The sequence below is a fragment of the Tursiops truncatus genome, chromosome 19 (assembly GCF_011762595.2).
Source record: "Tursiops truncatus isolate mTurTru1 chromosome 19, mTurTru1.mat.Y, whole genome shotgun sequence".
NCBI classification, from domain to species: domain Eukaryota; kingdom Metazoa; phylum Chordata; class Mammalia; order Artiodactyla; family Delphinidae; genus Tursiops; species Tursiops truncatus.
This window is the reverse complement of record NC_047052.1, coordinates 52,160,013-52,177,567: the sequence shown is the minus strand read 5'-3', so window position 1 is coordinate 52,177,567 and position 17,555 is coordinate 52,160,013. Positions and strand designations below refer to the sequence as shown.

Genomic DNA, 17,555 nt, shown 5'->3' with positions numbered 1-17,555 from the left:
CGTTCCGTGCGGAGCAAGAGCTCTCGCGAGGGTCGCCGGGAGTCGTAGTCCGGATCGCGGGGGCCGCCGGGAGCTGTAGTTCGTCCCTCCTGCCCAGTCACCGCGGTGCTGCCCGCCCTGTTCTCGGAGGCCAGAGCTGCCGGCCAGGGGGATGCGGGAGCCCCCGGTTCGGGGGAACAGAGAGGCAGGCGGGGTGAGGGTCGTTGCCAGGCAACGGGCTAGCGCCACGGTTGGGGTACGGGTCGGGGAGAGGGCTCTGTTACTCGGTGTCCGGGGAGGGGGCCCTGTTGCCAGGTGACAGGAGGAGAGAACTCTGTTGGTTAGTGACAGGGGAGGGGAGTCTTCTGTTGCTAGGCGACCAGAAGAGACCCTGTTACCTAGAGACAGGGGAGGAGCCTTCCTCTATTGCTTCCTCTAAGTAACCTGAGGAGAGACTGGTTACCTAGTTGGGGGGGGGGGGTCCTCTGCTGCTGGGTAACCAGAGAGGAAGCCTGTTACCTAGGGACAGGGGAGGGGGGTTCTCTGTTGCTAGGTGACCACCATAGGGGACCCTTTCACTTAGGGATGTGGCGGGGGTGGTCCTCTGTTGCTAAGTGAGCAGAAGAGAGAGCTTTTTTCCTAGAAATAGGGGATGGAGGTACTCTGTTGCCAGGAGAGCGCCAGGAAAGCAGTCAGTGGCCCGGTGGCCGCTCAGGCTGCCTGAGCCCCCACTCAATGACGGTGCCCCCAGGGCCTGCTGGCAGGTTCGGCTTCCTGATCCCAGGCCCCTGAGTACCTTTTCCCCCACCCTCACCCCCAAGCAGGAGCCGAGGACGGCATGTCCCAGGCCCCAGGAGCTCAGCCAAGCCCGCCCTCCGTTTACCACGAACGGCAACGCCTGGAGCTCTGTGCCGTCCACGCCCTCAACAACGTCCTGCAGCAGCAGCTCTTCAGCCAGGAGGCTGCCGATGAGATCTGCAAGAGGTGACCATCATCCACCCCAACCCCTGGAGAAGCAGGGCTCACAGAGGTGGGGCAACCCACCTGGGTCTCAGAGCAAGGCAGGGGCAGAGCCCCGGGGCTTTCTGCTGCCCCATCCCCTGCCTGGGCTGGACTCTGGGACTCAGAGATTGAGAGTGCCTCCTGCGCCTGTTCACCCCTCTCTCCTCAGCCCCAGAACAGGCCACATCCTTTTATGTGGGCCCTCATCCCCCACTCTCCTCTGGCCTCCCAGCTTCCGGTTTATCTCGTTCAGTCCAGGCTACATAGAGCTCCCGCGATGACCCTGCCCCTCCCCTGCTCTCAGTGGCCCCATGGCTCCCCAGCACCCCTGGCAGAAGTCCCAAGCTCTGCAGTCTGATAACCAAAACCCTGTGTGCTGTGATCCCCACCCGTCTCTGTCGCTTCATATCTCACTGCTCCCCTCCAAGCAAACTCCTCTCCAGTCCCCGAAGGAGCCCTGCCACGGTGCCTCTGGGCCTTTGCACAGGCTGTTCTTTCTGCCAGGCACAGCTTTCTCCTCTCGGCAGCCTGGAATGTTCCTCCTCACTACTCAAGATTTCAAACATCACTCCTTTGTTATCTCTCTGCCAGATGCCCTCCTCTCTGTCCCCACAGCTCTGGCCCCATCATCTCCTAGACCCTTTGTCCCCATCTCTTGCTCACAGCCCTCCCGTGCCCGTGCCCCTGCCCCGGCATCCTCAGGCAAAGTCCCAGCCCCTCAGACTGGTTATTTTAGAATGTATTCATCTCCTCTGTCGTTCAAAACAGGGATCAATCAACTCTTCCATGGCAAGGCCATGCTGGAGACCCAGAGATGAGTCCGCTATGAGCCCTGCGCTGAGGGAAGCCAGGGAAACAGATACACAGAAAAAGAATACACAACTTTCCCCTCTCCGACCCCTCCCCCTGCCCTGCCCACCAAAGGCCCAGAGACAGAACAAAGGTGCCATTGTCCAGAGGAGGCAGAGCCCAGAGAGACAAGTGGTGGTGGGGTGGGCCTCCTGGGCTTGGGGACAGCTGGACGAAAGGCTGGGGGTAGCAGCACAGGAGATGTGGTTGGGGACAGGTGGCTGCAACGGGTGGGATGGGCCTGAAGCCAGGAGGCCAGCAGGGGACAGGTCTGCAAGGCCAGGCTGGAGGGCTGGGGCTCTCTCCTGGGGTGACGGGGGTGCCAGGAAGGGCTGGGAGCAGGGGCAGGGCCGAGGCAATGCTGGGTGTAGAAAGAGCCCCCAGGAGGGGGAGGATTGGAAGCTGGGGCAGGGACAGGGCACACATCCTTAAGGCCTGGGCAGAGAGGGTACGGGGACAGGAGCAGGGCTTGGGGCTGAGTCACGGGGATTGAAGAGAGGGAAGAGTCCCAAGGCTGGGTGACTCACGGACCCTGGGACTCTTTGGCTTTGTGGGGGAGGGGGAGGCCTTTCCAGGGAACCCCCAACTCAGGAGGCCCTGACCACCTCCCAACCAGGTTGGCCCCAGACTCCCGGCTGAACCCCCATCGCAGCCTCCTGGGCACCGGCAACTATGACGTCAACGTGATCATGGCCGCCCTGCAGGGGCAGGGCCTGGCCGCCGTGTGGTGGGATAGAAGGAGGTGCGACCGAAAGCACTGTGTCCTGTGTGCTGAGCTTGGCACAGTGGGTGCGGTGTGATGGTGGTCAGTGTGGGACAAAGCAGGAGGAGGGGATGGGTGGAAGGTTTGCATGGGTGGGTCATGGACGGCTGGCAGGCCGATGGTCAGTGGGATAGGTTGATGGTAGCTGGGTGAGTAAATGCATGGTGAGCGGGCGGCTGGATGTGCTGGGGAGGTGGTTGGGTGATGGGATGATGTGAATGGTTGGGTGGCTGAGTGGTTGAGTGAATAAAGGATGAACAGCTGGTAGGCAGTGGTTACCAGATAGGCGGTCGGGTAGACGAACGGATCAATGGATGGATGCGTGGATGGAAAGGATGAATGAAGAGTTGGGTGGACGGTGGAGAAGCCGCTGGGCTGCTGGCTGGCTGCTGGTTGATTGAATCAGTGGGTGGATGATGACGGGGTGAAGCGTTGATGGGCTGGATGGTGGGTGATTGTTAGATGGCTGGGAGGCCTGGATGGGTGAGTGGGTGGGCAGGTGCTGTATAATGGATGGATAATGGGTAGAATCAGCAGTAGATGCGTCAGGAGCGGATGGGGAGTGGGGTGGGTGGTGGAGTTGTTGGGCGCTTGGATGGATGGAGGTAGGTGCATAAGGGACGGGTAATGGATGGACAGGCAGATGGTGGATGGTGAAGGGGGAGTTGCCGGGTGGGGGGTGGCTGACTGGGAGGTCTGGGTGGGGAGGGGGAGCAGGTGAGTAGAAGGAAGCAAGGGGTGGGTCGGTGGAAGAGAGTCCCTGGGTGGCTCGCGCAGCCACCGCTGCCACCAGCCTGGGCCCCCCACACCCGGTAACGCCGGGCTGGCGGGCGCCTGCGGAGGCCGGGCCCTGACCGTGGCATCCCTGCCCCGCCATGCAGGCCCCTGTCCCAGCTGGCGCTGCCCCGGGTGCTGGGGCTGATCCTGAACCTGCCCTCGCCCGTGTCCCTGGGGCTGCTCTCCCTGCCGCTGCGCCGGCGGCACTGGGTGGCCCTGCGCCAGGTGGACGGCGTCTACTACAACCTGGACTCCAAGCTGCGGGCGCCCGAGGTCCTGGGCAACGAGGATGGTGTCAGGTGAGGAGAGGGGGTGACTCCAGGGCTGGGCGCCAGACGCCCCTCCCCGGGGGGCACCCCCAGGCACCCCCCAGGCCTCAGTCTCCCTGTTTCTCTGCCCAGGGCCTTCCTGGCAGCCGCGCTGGCTCAGGGCCTGTGCGAGGTGCTGCTGGTGGTGACCAAGGAGGTGGAGGAGAAGGGCTCCTGGCTGCGGACAGACTGACCCCGAGGAGGAGGGGACCACGGCCGCCCGCGGGCGTGGCCCCCGCGCATCCACATCCAGTTCCCAGCGCCGGGGGAAGGGCCAGGCCCTGCACCTCCTGGACCCAGCGGAGGTCCCAGCCCCTTCCTCGCAACGCCCCCGCCACATGCCACTGCTGCCTCAATAAACCAGATGGATGGTTTGCTCTCAGCCTGGCCTGAGTCTCACTGGGGGCCCCTTTCCTTCAGTTACGCTGGTTTATCAGAGAGACCCAGGCAGGCCTGGCCAGGATCCGAGCTCTCTGCCACCTCCTGGCTTGGTCACTCATCTCTCGGGCCTCAGTTTCCTCATGGGGGTGGGCCCAGGGGAAAACAATGCAAATGCCTGCCCTCTCGAGGCACCTGGGAGAGACCAGGAGTGAACAGAGAGACGCAGTCCAGGGTGTTTAGGGAGATAAGCCCCAAGGAGAAGGAGAGGGTTTACTTCTTGACTCCCAACTCATCTACCAACTGCAGTCATGGCCCCAAAAGATGTCCAGATCCTCATCCCCGGAACCTGCGAATATGTTCAGATGCGTGGCAAAGGGGAACGGGAACGAAGGTTGCTAATCCGCTGACCTTAAAATCGGGAAATTATCCTGCATTGTCTGAGTCGGCCCGATGTAATCCCGAGGGCCCTTAAACGTGAAGCGAGCACGGGACTTCCCTGGTGGTCCAGTGGCTAAGACTCCACTCCTCCACGGCAGGGGGCATGGGTTCAATCCCTGGTCAATACCACATGCACGGCGGTGCAGCCAAAAAAAAAGTGAAGGAGGTAGGAGAGGAGAATCTCAGACATGACTAAGGAAGCAGCATCAAAGAGATGCTACACGGAGGGGGGCGCTTTGAGACAAGAGGGGTCATGGGCCAGGAAACGCAGGCAGCCTCTAGGAGGTGAAATACACAAGGAAACGGATTCTCCCCCAGGCCCCCAGAAGGAACTAGCCCTGCCCACACCTTGACTCTAACCCAGTGAGACTCATTTTGGACTTCCGACCTCCAGAAATGTAAGAGAATCAATGTGTGTTGTTATAAGCCACTACGTTTGCTAGAGTAGCCAGGGAAAGGAACACCAGGAAAAGGAACACAGCGTAGAATTCCTCAGGGCAGTGGAAGGTGTTGCTGAGGAGGTGTTTGAGCAAAGACTGGAAGAAGGGGAGGGAGAGAGGCAGGCACGGAGAGGTCTGCAGGAGAAGCATTCCAGGCAGAGAACAGGCAGTGCAAAGGTCCTGAGGCATGCTGGTGTGGCTGGAACTGAGGGAGCGAGGGAGAGAAAGGGAGGAGAGGTGACGGAGGGGGAAGATGGTGGCCAGTGGGACTTGAGCAGAGGAAGGACAGACTCCCACTGGGTGTCCTCCCCACAGTCTCCCCTGAGCAGCCCCCATCCTGTCCTGTACCCTTCCCCCAGGGCCCCCTGTCCCTCCAGGTCTGGCCTGTGCAGCTGGATGCTTGCCCTCCTCAGCTCTCGGGCTGGGAGGAAGACACAAGGGGATGGATGTAAAGACCCCCAGTCCCAGTGGTGGGGTGTTTTAACAGGGGTCCCATGGGACAAGGTGGGGGGCCACAGGAAGATGAGGGGTCCTGGGGGAGCTGGCTGAGGGGCGTTCTCCAGGGAGCCAGTGGGAAGGGAGGGAGGGCCCATTCCAGAATTAGAAACAGCCCAGATTGAGACCTGGAATGTTGAGGGAGATGATTTCTCCAGTAGCTATTTGAGGAGGTGATAAAGAGATAAGGGTGGATCCTGGCAGGTCCACAGCCCACAGGGCCTCCAAGAGCAGCTGAGGGGCTGGACCTGGTCCAGGGCAATGGGTAGGGCTGTGAGCAGGGGGGCAGGTCGGTCCTGAGTGCAGAAAGACCCTCTGGGGCCACGTGGGGGAAGGCTGGAGGCTGGGAGGCCCAGGAGGAGGCTGAGGGTCCCAGTGGGAGACACGTGGGGGAAGGCTGGAGGCTGGGAGGCCCGGGAGGAGGCTGAGGGTCCCAGTGGGAGAGGACGAGACAGGGCCTGAGTTCAGGACCCTGGGGGCAGAGTGGAGGTGACAAGAGGATCAGGGCAGGCTCTGGGGGTGGGAGACGGGCAGGGAAGGAGGACCCGGTGTCTGGCCCTGGGGGACAGATGGGACCGAGGGAGGAGGAGTGGTTGTGGGGGACATGCTGAGCTCAGGGGGGTGTAAGGAGTGTGACAGGCCGGGTGACATCAGGGGAGGAGGACCAGGGTCAGGGACCCAGGAGATGGTTTTAGGGGTCATGGGCCTAAAACTGTGAGGGAGGAACATGGGCAAAAGAGGGGGCCCCCACTAGGTGGCGGGCAGATATGGGGGACCTGGAGGCACAGGCAGGGCCCCGCTGGGGGCGTCTCCCCGGGCCCGCCTCAGGCTGTGCTCCACCCAGACAGTAAATTCTGAGAGGGACACAGGAAAGAAGGCGGGAGCAGGCGCCGGCAGGACACGCTGACCCGTGGTGATGGGGGCACTGGTTCCCAAGACCTCAGAGGTCAAAGGGCAACTTGTAAAGTAAAAAGTCAAGCAGCACGTGAGGGGAAACTGCTGGGGTCCCGGGACACTCCAGCTCAGGGGTGCCCCCAACACCCGCCTAGTCTCTGACTCCCTCTGTCCCTCCCTTTGGGTCCCTCTCTTGGGCTCTCTTTCTGGGTGTTTCTGTCTCTCCGTGTCGCTCTCAGCTTCTGGGGCCCCCTCCTGCCCCCTGTGCCTGTCGCCTGTCCCATCTGGTCCCAGACAGCCTGGCGGGGCTCCCTGAGTGTTTCTATTCCTGGGCCTGAGTGACCTCCCCAGGTGCCTTCTCAGTGGCGGCCTAATATGGTCAGAGCGGGAGCCCAGAGGGCAAGGGTGGGACCTGGGCAGGGGGCGTGGGGGTCCCTGCAGCCTCCCTCCTCCTGCTCCCAGCTCCCCCCCAGGCGCTAACGCCTCCTGCTCTGCAGGCTGGGCCAGCGCATGGATTGAGCGCTTACTGTTTGCCCCTTATGGTGGGTGCAGACGGGCCCATGCAGCCTTGAAAGCCCCCACCTGCTGGGGCCACCCCACTTCGCACAAGCCTGAGTCAGGCTGTCCCTTGTCCCAGGGTGCCCAGCCAGGCTGGTCCCAGAGCATCGGTTGGCGGGGGCTCCTGGGGATCCCCAGTTTCCCTTTGGGGGCGCCCCACGCAGGCCCCCAGGGGCGTCTCTGTGACGGCGTGGTTGCAGGAGGGAAGGAGGGGGTCCGGTCACGCGGAAGGTACAGGGGGAGGTGACAGCTGTCCCGTGCCCCCGGGTGCTGACAGCTGAGGCCCAATTTAGCTCTTGGACGGAGCCCGGGGCTAGCCAGATAAGGCAGTGAGGGGTGCAGCCCCGCCCCCAGGGCACCCCTTAAATCACCCGGTCGGGCCCTGGGGGGTGGCCGCCAGCGATGCCAGGTGAGAGGGGCCGCGCTCCTTCCTGACTCCCCGCGTCCCGCCTGCACAGCGCTGCCCCTCTCTCTCCGACTTTCCTGTGTGTCTCTCTCTCTCTCTCTCTCTCTCTCTCTCTCTTCCTCTCGTCTCTCCATCTGTCTTTCTGTCTCTTCCGATCTCCGACCCTCCCGCTCTCCATTTCTCCCCATCCTGTTCCTAACTCTGCCTCTGTCCTTCTTTCTGTCTCTCTTGCCCCATCCTCTCTCTTGTCTCTGTCTTCCCATGTCTATCTAATCTCTCTTCATCTCTTTCTGTGTATCTCTCCTCTTTCCATTTCTTTGTCTGTCTCTGTCTCCCCATCTCTGACCCTTCTGCCCGTCACTCTCCCTTCTTCCGTGTGTGTGTGTGTGTGTGTGTGTGTGTGTGTGTGTCTGTCTGTCTGTCTGTCTCTCTCCTCACTCCTCTCTTGGTCTCTCTCAGTCGCTCCCTGTCTCTGTCTCTCTGCCTCTCCCAGACTTTCTCTCCCCGTCTCTCTCTGGCCCTACCTCTCCATCGCCCAGGATGGAGGCCGCCTGGGGCCTCTGCTGCGGTTTCTGCTGAATAAAGCTGTTTCTGTCCTCACCTCTCCGCTCCTCTCGCCTCTTTTCCTTTCTTACCCCTCTGCCTCTGAGCTCAGCACCCCCGCCCTGAACCCGGGTGGGTGGAGGTCGGGAACCCGGGGCTGGGGTCGGGGTCGGGGTTCCTCCCTCCCAGAGACTGCAAGAAACAGAGGCTGAGAGACAGATGGAGGAGATAGGGAGAAAAACCGAGAGATGGATGCAGAGAGAGACCCAGAGACAGCAAGAGACAGGGACTCAGAGACAGAAAGACAGACGGGAATGGGGGCCACAGACTCAGAGATGGGAGAGCCAGCGGGACAGCAAGACCTAGATACGCAGAGAAACACAGAGAGTGAGACAGGGCGACATCTCCATCTCAGAGACAGGGAGATGCAGAGACACGGAGAGAGACTGGGAGATCGAGAGACAGAGGTTAGACGGTGCCCCGCATCCCCCCAGACACGGCAGACTGGGCTGGGCAGCCCCCTCCCCCTCCCGCCAGGCGGTGCCAGGCCCCAGACAACGGGCCCTTGTCCTGACAGGGCCTTGACTCTGTCCGGCAGCTGGGGGCTGGGCTGGCTGGGCCCCGGTGTTGGGGGGGAGGGGCGGCCACCAGAAGCCTGGCCTTGGCCTCCACCCTCAGACTCTCCCTCCTCCCTCGACCTCCTCCTTCCAGCCTCCCTCTGGGGTCTCTGCGCACTCCCAGCCTGCTTTCTGCTCTGCCGGGGAAGGGGACAGGCATTTACGGAGCACCTGCTGGATGTACCTGAGATGCCTCCGGCCCCTCCCGACACCCTCTTGTCTCCCCTGTCCCTTCCTCTGTGCCCTCTGCTTGTTCTTCCTGGGCTTCTGGCTCCCTTCCTTGGAAAAGATGGGCATTTATTAAGTTCCTAGTGTTTGCCAGGCAATTTCCATACACTGTCTCTGCACCTTATACTCTTTTTGCTCTCCTGTCCCTTCCACCCTGTTTCCTTTCCCTTCTTCCTGATCTGCCTGGTCTCTCCTGCAAGGAAATGGGCATTTATTGAGCACCTACTGTGTACTAGGGAATTTACAAACCCTGTCTCCTCTCTTATTATATACACCCTTTTCTCCCCTAATTCTTTTCTTCCTTCTCTATTCATTTCCTCTCCTTTCTGACTCTGTTCCCTCCTAGGGGAGGGAGTGAACATATATTGAGGACCTACTGTGTGCCAGGCGGTTTGCACACCATCTCACCCTTCCTCACACCGTCTTCCTTCCCTGTCTCTCCTCTGTCCTCTCCTTGTCTTTCTGGGCTCTCTGCTCTCTGCCAAGGCAAGGAACACACATTTATTGAGTACCTATGGTATACCCAGCAATTGCTTGTGCTTCCTCTGTTCTCCTCTCGCCCGCTCATCTCCACTGACCCGTGGTCTCTGCTGTCCTCGGCTTCTTTCTGCTCTCTGCCAGGAGAGGAACTGGGCATTCATAGAGCACCTATCGTGTGCCTGGTAATTTCCTTCCACTCCCCCTCCCTCCCCCTCGATTCTCCGTGTTCCTTCATCTCTGACTTATTTTCTGCTGTCTCCCCTTTCTTGGGGGAAGAAAACAAGCAATTATGGAGCACCTATTGTATGCCAGGCAATTTACACCCCACCTCATCTTCTCTTGCCTCTTTCTCCCTGCCCCGCTCATTCTGCCAGCTTCTCCCTTCCTGTGTTTTCTGGGCCTTCCTCGGGGAAGGGAACAAGCATGAACTGAGCACCTCTATGTGCCCCATGATTTGCCGGAACTGCCTCCTCTGACATCACCTCCTCCCTTCTGCTCCATCCTATTGCCTCCTCGGCCAACCTTCCTCTCACCAGTGTCTTCCTCTTCCTCTTGTTTGCCTTCTCTTCCAAGGAAGACAGTGTGCATTCACTGAGCACCTCCTGTGTGCCTCACCCACACACTCGCATGGTCTCTTCCTCATTTCCTCTCTTCTCCCTGGTTCCTGCTCTCCTCCAGCTTCTCCCCTTCCTCTCTGCCCTGTCAGCTCTCTCCTGCGGGAGGAACTAGGCATGTACTGAGCGCCTGCTGTGTGCTACTCCTATCAGCTGTCTGTCTGTCCCGGCTTGCCCCATAGGCCCTGCGCTCCCTTCTCTCTCCCTCTCTGCTTGCTTTCCTCCTCCTGGCTGCCTCCTCTGCTCGCTGCTAGGAAAGGGGACAGGCATTTATTAAGTGCCTATTGTATGCCCACTGCTTTACCTACACTGTCTCCTTCCAGCACAGCTTCTCCTGTTCGTTCTCTCTGCTGGCGTTTCCCCTCCCCGCTCCTTTTCTTCCTGTCTTCTTTCTCCCGGGAAGAGAACCAACACTGAAGAGCACCAACCGTACTCCTAGCTATTTCCACCCCTGGCCCTCCCTCCTTTGGCTGTCTTTCCTCCCGTTTCTCCCCTGTGGTGGTTTCTTCACTTCCTTTCTGACTTGGCTCCTCTCTCCTGACGAAGGGAATGAATGGGCATTGATTGAGCACCAGCTGTGTGCCAGGCTCTTCACAAGCCCAGCGTCCCCTCCTCACACTCTCTCCCTCTCCCTTTCCCTTCCTCTCTACCGCCTCTTCTCTCCCTTCCTGCTCTCCGCGTACTCCACCAGGAAAGGGTAGGGGCACTGATTAAGCACCAACTGCGTGCTGGGCAGCTCACACACGCTGCTGCCTCTCCTTAGACCCTGTGTTCTCCCCTGCCCCCTCCTCTTCCTTCTCTGCAGCGGAAGCTCTCAATTTTTCCAGAAGGAAGGGATGTAGGCAGCGATCTCAGCCACCACGGCTGTGGAAGGGGCCCGTCATCTTCACCTCGTGGTGCTGGGCACCGCGAGCTGATGACCGACTGGGGCTCCATTTGGATTTCCTCACTGGGGAAAAGAAAATGTGGATCACAATAGCCACTCCCTAGGGCGGGGGAGGGAGGGGTGACTGAAGGAGACCAGGAGAGAAAGGAGGCTAGACAGTGCTAGAACACGCCCACGGGAGGGAGGAGGGGCGCTCATCCTGCTCTGGTCGTTGAGTCCTCACTTGTCGCCCTCGTGGCCCCCTCCCTCACCTCCCTGCGCGCTCTGCTCCGCCCCCGCCCCCGAGAAGCAGCTGAGGAAACTGAGGCTCAGGCGGGGGGGGGGGGGGGGCGGGGAGAATCGCCCGCCACTCGGCCCCCTCTCTCCCCCATTCTCTGGATCTCCCTCCGATTCCCAATCTCTCTCTCTCACTAGCTCTTTCTCCCCTCCCTCCCATTTTCTGGACCTCGCTCTCTCCGCACCTCTCGCTCCATCTTTTCTCTCTTTCTCTCCTGCCCCTGTCTCTCACACGCTTCCTCTGCCTCTGCCCCATCAGTTTCTCTTGACACACGCATCGTCCTGCCGGAAAGGACTTCCCTCACACTGTGTTGCCGTTTGCTTCGCGCACACCTCGATCAGGTCCTATTCATTCTTTCTTCCTGCAGCCGCTCCTCCTCTTCCCCCTCCTCCTCCCCCTCCTCCTCCCCCTTCTGATCTGTCTCGACCTTCTGTCCATTTGTCCGTCTCTCCACAGCCACCCGCTCACAGGTTTCCTTCCTCTCACCCTTGTTTTTCACCCTGATCCTCAGTTTCTTCCTCTTTAATTCACGCACCCCACGCTCCTCCCCCACCCCACTTCTCTTCCTTAAACCGCGCTCCTATCCGTCCTTTACACCTTCCTCCGCCGCAGCCCCAGCTCGACTCCCCTGCACTGCCACTCTCAGCCTTTCTGGAAGCCCTTCTGCTTTTCCTTCTGCCTCTGCCCCGCCCCCCGCTCCTGGCTCCCACCCCGTCCATCCTCCTACCCCCGATGGGATGGGGTGCGGAGTCCCCAGCCCTGGGCTTCCCGCTCTGGGCTCTCGGGTTAGCCCTCCGCTCCCCCTTCCTCGGCTGCTGCGGTGTCTCCTCTCTCTACCCTCGTCCCCTTCGCCTCGTCCCTATGCCTCACGTTTACCTCTCACACCAGCCTCTCCTGCTCCTCCCATCTCCCCCACAGGGGCTCCTATTTCCTTCCCTTCCTAGCCTCGCTCTCACTCAGTTTTCCTTGTATCTTCTTTCCATTGGCTTTTTACTCCCGACTCTCTCCTCCGCCGTCTACCCCCCTCCCCGCCTCTCTCCCGGCGCTGCCCTTCCTACCACCCTGTCCTTGTGCCCTCCCTTCCCTGGCGTGAGGGGCCAACCGCCCCCTCAGCCCTCACCGCATGCCTCGTCTCCGTCTCTCATGGTCTCTTTCTCCCACACCTGCTGCCATACACCTGGGGTTTGCAGCGTCTCCCCTCCCCGCTCTCCCTGCCCCTGTCCCCCGTCCCTGTCCCGTCCTTGCTCGACTCCCACAGCTGGGGAGGCCCGTGCGGTAACCAACGGGGGCGGGACGGCTGCGTCCCCGCGCTGGTGGTATTTTTATCCTGTCTCGGAACAGACGGTCCTGTGATTAATGTTTCACAGCTTACGGAATTCATTTCATGTTCTGCCAGGTCCTGGGACCATCAGCTGCACGTTTCTGCCGCCTGCAGCTCATCGTTAACTGGGACACGGGGACACTGTCCCGTGACCTGGCGCGCTATCACTCGAGAGGGGCAAACCTTCCCTTCCCTCCTCTCTGCCTCCCTCAGTTTCTCCCTCTCTCCCCGCTTCTCCTTTCTGAGCCCCACTCCTTCTCTCCCCCCTTCTCCTTTCTGAGCCCCATTCCTTCTCCCCCCCTTCTCCTTGCTGAGCCCCACTCCTTCTCTCCCCCCTTCTCCTTTCTGAGCCCCACTCCTTCTCTCCCCCTTCTCCTTTCTGAGCCCCACTCCTTCTCTCCCCCCTTCTCCTTTCTGAGCCCCACTCCTTCTCTCCCCCTTCTCCTTGCTGAGCCCCACTCCTTCTCTCCCCCTTCTCCTTTCTGAGCCCCATTCAATCTCTCCCCCCTTCTCCTTGCTGAGCCCCACTCCTTCTCTCCCCCTTCTCCTTTCTGAGCCCCATTCAATCTCTCCCCCCTTCTCCTTGCTGAGCCCCACTCCTTCTCTCCCCCTTCTCCTTTCTGAGCCCCACTCCTTCTCTCCCCCTTCTCCTTTCTGAGCCCCACTCCTTCTCTCCCCCTTCTCCTTTCTGAGCCCCACTCCTTCTCTCCCCCTTCTCCTTTCTGAGCCCCACTCCTTCTCTCCCCCTTCTCCTTGCTGAGCCCCACTCCTTCTCTCCCCCTTCTCCTTTCTGAGCCCCATTCAATCTCTCCCCCCTTCTCCTTGCTGAGCCCCACTCCTTCTCTCCCCCTTCTCCTTTCTGAGCCCCACTCCTTCTCTCCCCCTTCTCCTTTCTGAGCCCCATTCCTTCTCTCCCCCTTCTCCTTGCTGAGCCCCACTCCTTCTCTCCCCCTTCTCCTTGCTGAGCCCCACTCCTTCTCTCCCCCCTTCTCCTTGCTGAGCCCCACTCCTTCTCTCCCCCTTCTCCTTGCTGAGCCCCACTCCTTCTCTCCCCCTTCTCCTTGCTGAGCCCCACTCCTCTCCCCCTTCTCCTTGCTGAGCCCCACTCCTTCTCTCCCCCTTCTCCTTGCTGAGCCCCACTCCTCTCCCCCTTCTCCTTGCTGAGCCCCACTCCTTCTCTCCCCCTTCTCCTTTCTGAGCCCCACTCCTCTCCCCCCTTCTCCTTGCTGAGCCCCACTCCTTCTCTCCCCCTTCTCCTTGCTGAGCCCCACTCCTTCTCTCCCCCTTCTCCTTTCTGAGCCCCACTCCTTCTCTCCCCCTTCTCCTTTCTGAGCCCCACTCCTCTCCCCCTTCTCCTTGCTGAGCCCCACTCCTTCTCTCCCCCTTCTCCTTGCTGAGCCCCACTCCTTCTCTCCCCCTTCTCCTTGCTGAGCCCCACTCCTTCTCTCCCCCTTCTCCTTGCTGAGCCCCACTCCTTCTCTCCCCCTTCTCCTTGCTGAGCCCCACTCCTTCTCTCCCCCCTTCTCCTTTCTGAGCCCCACTCCTTCTCTCCCCCTTCTCCTTTCTGAGCCCCACTCCTTCTCTCCCCCTTCTCCTTGCTGAGCCCCACTCCTTCTCTCCCCCTTCTCCTTTCTGAGCCCCACTCCTTCTCTCCCCCTTCTCCTTGCTGAGCCCCACTCCTTCTCTCCCCCCTTCTCCTTTCTGAGCCCCACTCCTTCTCACCCCCTTCTCCTTTCTGAGCCCCACTCCTCTCCCCCTTCTCCTTTCTGAGCCCCACTCCTTCTCTCCCCCTTCTCCTTTCTGAGCCCCACTCCTTCTCTCCCCCTTCTCCTTTCTGAGCCCCACTCCTTCTCTCCCCCCTTCTCCTTGCTGAGCCCCACTCCTTCTCTCCCCCTTCTCCTTGCTGAGCCCCACTCCTTCTCTCCCCCTTCTCCTTGCTGAGCCCCACTCCTTCTCTCTCCCTTCTCCTTGCTGAGCCCCACTCCTTCTCTCCCCCCTTCTCCTTGCTGAGCCCCACTCCTTCTCTCCCTCTTTATTCACCCGGCTCTTTCCTGTCACACCTTTGGCTTTGTTCTGTTTTCCCTGCTGTCACTCTCTTCTCTCCCTCAGTCACCAAATGCCCTAGGGATGGCCGCCCAGGTGTCGAGGAGGGAGACTGTCCTCCGTGGGCCTGGCTGGGGTCTGAAGAGCCACCGCCCACCCCTCCCGGCGCGTCCTGGCCTCGCGCTGCAGCCTAGTCTCGCCTTACTTTCCACTTTTCTCATTTCCTCCGTGTTCCCCGTCCGTTCTTGCCACCACGTGCCTCCCCGCTGGCCTCCCTCCATCCTCTCCTCAGCTTGGACCTCCCCCTCCCTCCGCCCCTCCCCTTGGCCTCCAAGAGTGTGTGTGTGTGACACTGGCGGGACGCCTCTCTCTCCCTTTCCCTCCTCTCTCCCCCCTCCCTCCATCCTTTTCTCTCTCCTTTCCTCCTCTCCCACTCTCTCTGCCTCTCTCTCCGTGCCGTCTCTCACACCCGTTCTCTCTCTTACACACATATATACACACACTCATTCTCTTCTCATCTTCTTTTTACCGTATCCCCTCCATCCTTTTCTCTCTTCCTCGGTCTCTCCTCCCCTCCCTCTCGGGTCTCCCTGAATCTCTCCCTCTTTCCCCCCCACCCCGGCTCTCTGGGAACCTCCCCAGGGCTCACACCCCTTCTCTCTCCGCTTGCTTGTCTCCCGGCTCGTCCCCTCCCTCTCGGGTCTCTCTCTGGAGCGGTTCTCTCCCCCCTTCGCCCCATCTCTTCTCTCCTCCAGCCCCCCTCTTTTCTTTCTCCCGCTCCTGTGTCTCTGCCCTTGGCTTTCTCTCCTCCCCTGTCTCCCTTCTACTTTCTCTATCTTGCTTCTCCTCTGCCTCTTTCCTTTTTTCCACTTGCTCCCTTCATCCTCCCCGCTCCAGTTCACCCCTTTTCTCTCTTTCAAAACCACTTGCCTCTTCCTCTCCTGCTTCCCCTACTCTGGTCTCAACGCGCCCTCCCACCTCTCCTGCTCCCCCCGCTCTGGTCTCAATGCCCCCTCCCGCCTCTCCTGCTTCCCCCCTCTCTGGTCTCAATGCCCCCTCCCCCCTCTCCTGCTTCACCCCCCTCTGGTCTCAATGCCCCCTCCCCCCTCTCCTGCTTCCCCCCTCTGGTCTCAATGCCCCTCCCCTCTCTCCTGCTTCCCCCCCACTCTGGTCTCAATGCCCCTCTCCCCTCTTCCCTCCATTTCCTCTTCTGTCTGCTCATCCTCCCGCTCCTCCCCTCTGTGCTCCTGGCGGCCCCGCCTCTTCTCTCCCCTCCCTCTGTTCCTTTCCTCTTTCTTTCCTTCTTTCTTCCTCCTCCTTTCTCTCTCTGACCCTCTCCCTTCCCGTCCCCTCCCCATCCCTCCCCAGCTCTCTTCCCACCTCTTTTCCTTGTTTCTCCCTCTCTGCCCCTCCTCTGGGGGCCTCCCTGTCTCTGCTCCTCCCACTTCTCTGCCTGTCCTCCCCTCTGAGTGGCCCCCTCTCCCCTCCTCACATCCGTCTCTTCTCTCTCCTCTCCTCGCTGAATCTCTCCTTCCCCTCATCCCTCCTCTTTCTCACTCTACAGTTTCTCTTTCTCTAGCCCCTGGCACCTTCTTTCGGTCTCTCTCCTCCTTTCCTTTGTCTCCTCTCCCAATCTGTCTTCTCATCTCCTCTCTCTGTCTCCGGAGGCCCCTGCCCTGCCCTGCCCAGCGCCCCCTCCCCCGCGTGTCCTCGCCCTGAGGGCTCCAGGGGCTCCTCTCTCCCTTTCCCTCTCCTGCCCTTGGGGCTCTGAGGTTTCCAAGTTCTCAGCAGATGGCAAAGCCAACCCAGGGAGCCCGGGGCCGGGCTGTCAGGCCAGAGTCCCCGAGGTGGAAGGGCCTTTGTGACACCCATTTTCTCTCTCTTTCTGTCTGCCCCGGGCTCTGGACACTGCCTGGAGGGATCAAGTCTGCCCCAGGTGCAGGGAGGACGGAACGAGGCCGGGCTCAGAGGCAGGGAGCAAGCTGCCTAAAGACGCACAGCAAGTAAGTGGCAGGGCCAGGACAGGGTGGGCCGCCCTGCAGCTGGCTGGGATCTGCTCCTTCTTGACTCTCCGGCCTGAGCTTGCTGGGAAGCGGGCTGCCGCCTCTGCTCCGTTCCCCTGCCCAACCCTCCACCATGTTCTCTTCCTCAGGCAGCGTGAAGCACAGCAGCCGCTGGGAGGACCTCACATGACCCCACTTCACAGATGAGAAAACAGGTGCCTGGTGTTCCTGAGGACCAGCATCTGCTCAGACAGAGACTTCATGGGAACCCCAACCTTCCCAAAGGATCGACAGTGCCCCCTCTAGGGTCCTCCTCTCCGCTGAGACGGACCACATGGGTCAGCATGATGCCTGACCTCCCCCAGTACCGCCCAAGAGGCATTCTCAGACTCGGTGTGATCGTCCATCACCACCTACTGGCAAAGGACAAAACTGCAACCAGCTCTAATAAACACTGGGAATGACCCCGACAAAAGAGGACAGTGCCAGGGGGTGGCAGAGGGGCTGCGGGAGAGGAGGGGGAGAATTTGCAAAATTCTGTAAAAATTAAAAACTTGACTCCTAACCAATACATAAACATCATACTCAGCAAGCTTCTTGGTGTGCCAACTTAAATCTCCAGACTTCGTGGGTGTTTTCCAGTCATGCTACAGGCAGGTTCTCTCCTGCACTGCCATGGAAATGCACGCGTCGCTGCTCTGGGAAATGAAGGAGAGTGGGATTTGGTTTACACAATTTGCTAGGGAGCCTATTTCCAGGAACTGGGCCAAACTGAGTTTGTTTCCTCTGCAGTGACCTTGCTGAATGGAAGCTGGGTGCAAGCAAAGGTGAATGTTCACAGCCCGAGAGGCCCCAGTCACTGGCCCTTGATCCTCACCTGGAGTCTCTCTGATGGGCTAAATAAAGAAACCTCTAGAATTGTTTCCCGAAGCTACCTGCTACAATGCACAATTTGGGGGTGGCAAAGATTCTTTAAAAATACTAAAATTAGGGCTTCCCTGGTGGCACAGTGGTTGAGAGTTCACCTGCCGATGCAGGGGACACGGGTCCGTGCCCCGGTCAGGGAAGATCCCACATGCTGCGGAGTGGCTGGGCCCGTGAGCCATGGCCGCTGAGCCTGCGCTCCACGGGAGAGGCCACAACAGTGAGAGGCCCGCGTACCACAAAAAAAAAAAAAAAGAAACAGTGACTAAGCTCTCCAGGGATGGGCAAGAATTAGATGCGAAGTTTAATCAGAAGAGAGCCCCAGGGAG

General features: G+C 60.2%; 1 protein-coding gene across 6 annotated transcripts; it reads left to right on the top strand.

Annotated features, from left to right (window-relative positions):
* Window positions 1–35: 35 nt before the first annotated feature.
* On the top strand, window positions 36–4,060 carry JOSD2 (Josephin domain containing 2). Of its 6 annotated transcripts, none has more exons than XM_033845653.2 (5): window positions 36–193; window positions 804–963; window positions 2,447–2,572; window positions 3,475–3,669; window positions 3,772–4,060. In XM_033845653.2, exons 2-5 carry the CDS (start codon window positions 818–820, stop codon window positions 3,869–3,871), a joined length of 567 nt encoding a protein of 188 aa, XP_033701544.1. In that variant the 5' UTR covers window positions 36–193; window positions 804–817; the 3' UTR covers window positions 3,872–4,060. The 6 variants fall into 6 exon arrangements, with proteins under 6 accessions (XP_033701544.1, XP_033701542.1, XP_033701547.1 ...); XM_033845651.2 differs by having other exon boundaries at window positions 804–1,009; XM_033845650.2 differs by having other exon boundaries at window positions 54–193; window positions 801–1,009.
* Window positions 4,061–17,555: the final 13,495 nt, after the last annotated feature.

Excerpts from the sequence above, each read along its gene's own strand:
- JOSD2 (XM_033845650.2), top strand. The coding sequence starts at position 152 with ATGCGGGAGCCCCCGGTTCGGGGGAACAGAGAGGCAGGCGGG. Across the intron at positions 194-800 it reads GGAACAGAGAGGCAGGCGGG|CAGGAGCCGAGGACGGCATG; the intron begins GTGAGGGTCGTT and ends CTCACCCCCAAG. Across the intron at positions 2,573-3,474 it reads GTGTGGTGGGATAGAAGGAG|GCCCCTGTCCCAGCTGGCGC; the intron begins GTGCGACCGAAA and ends CCCGCCATGCAG.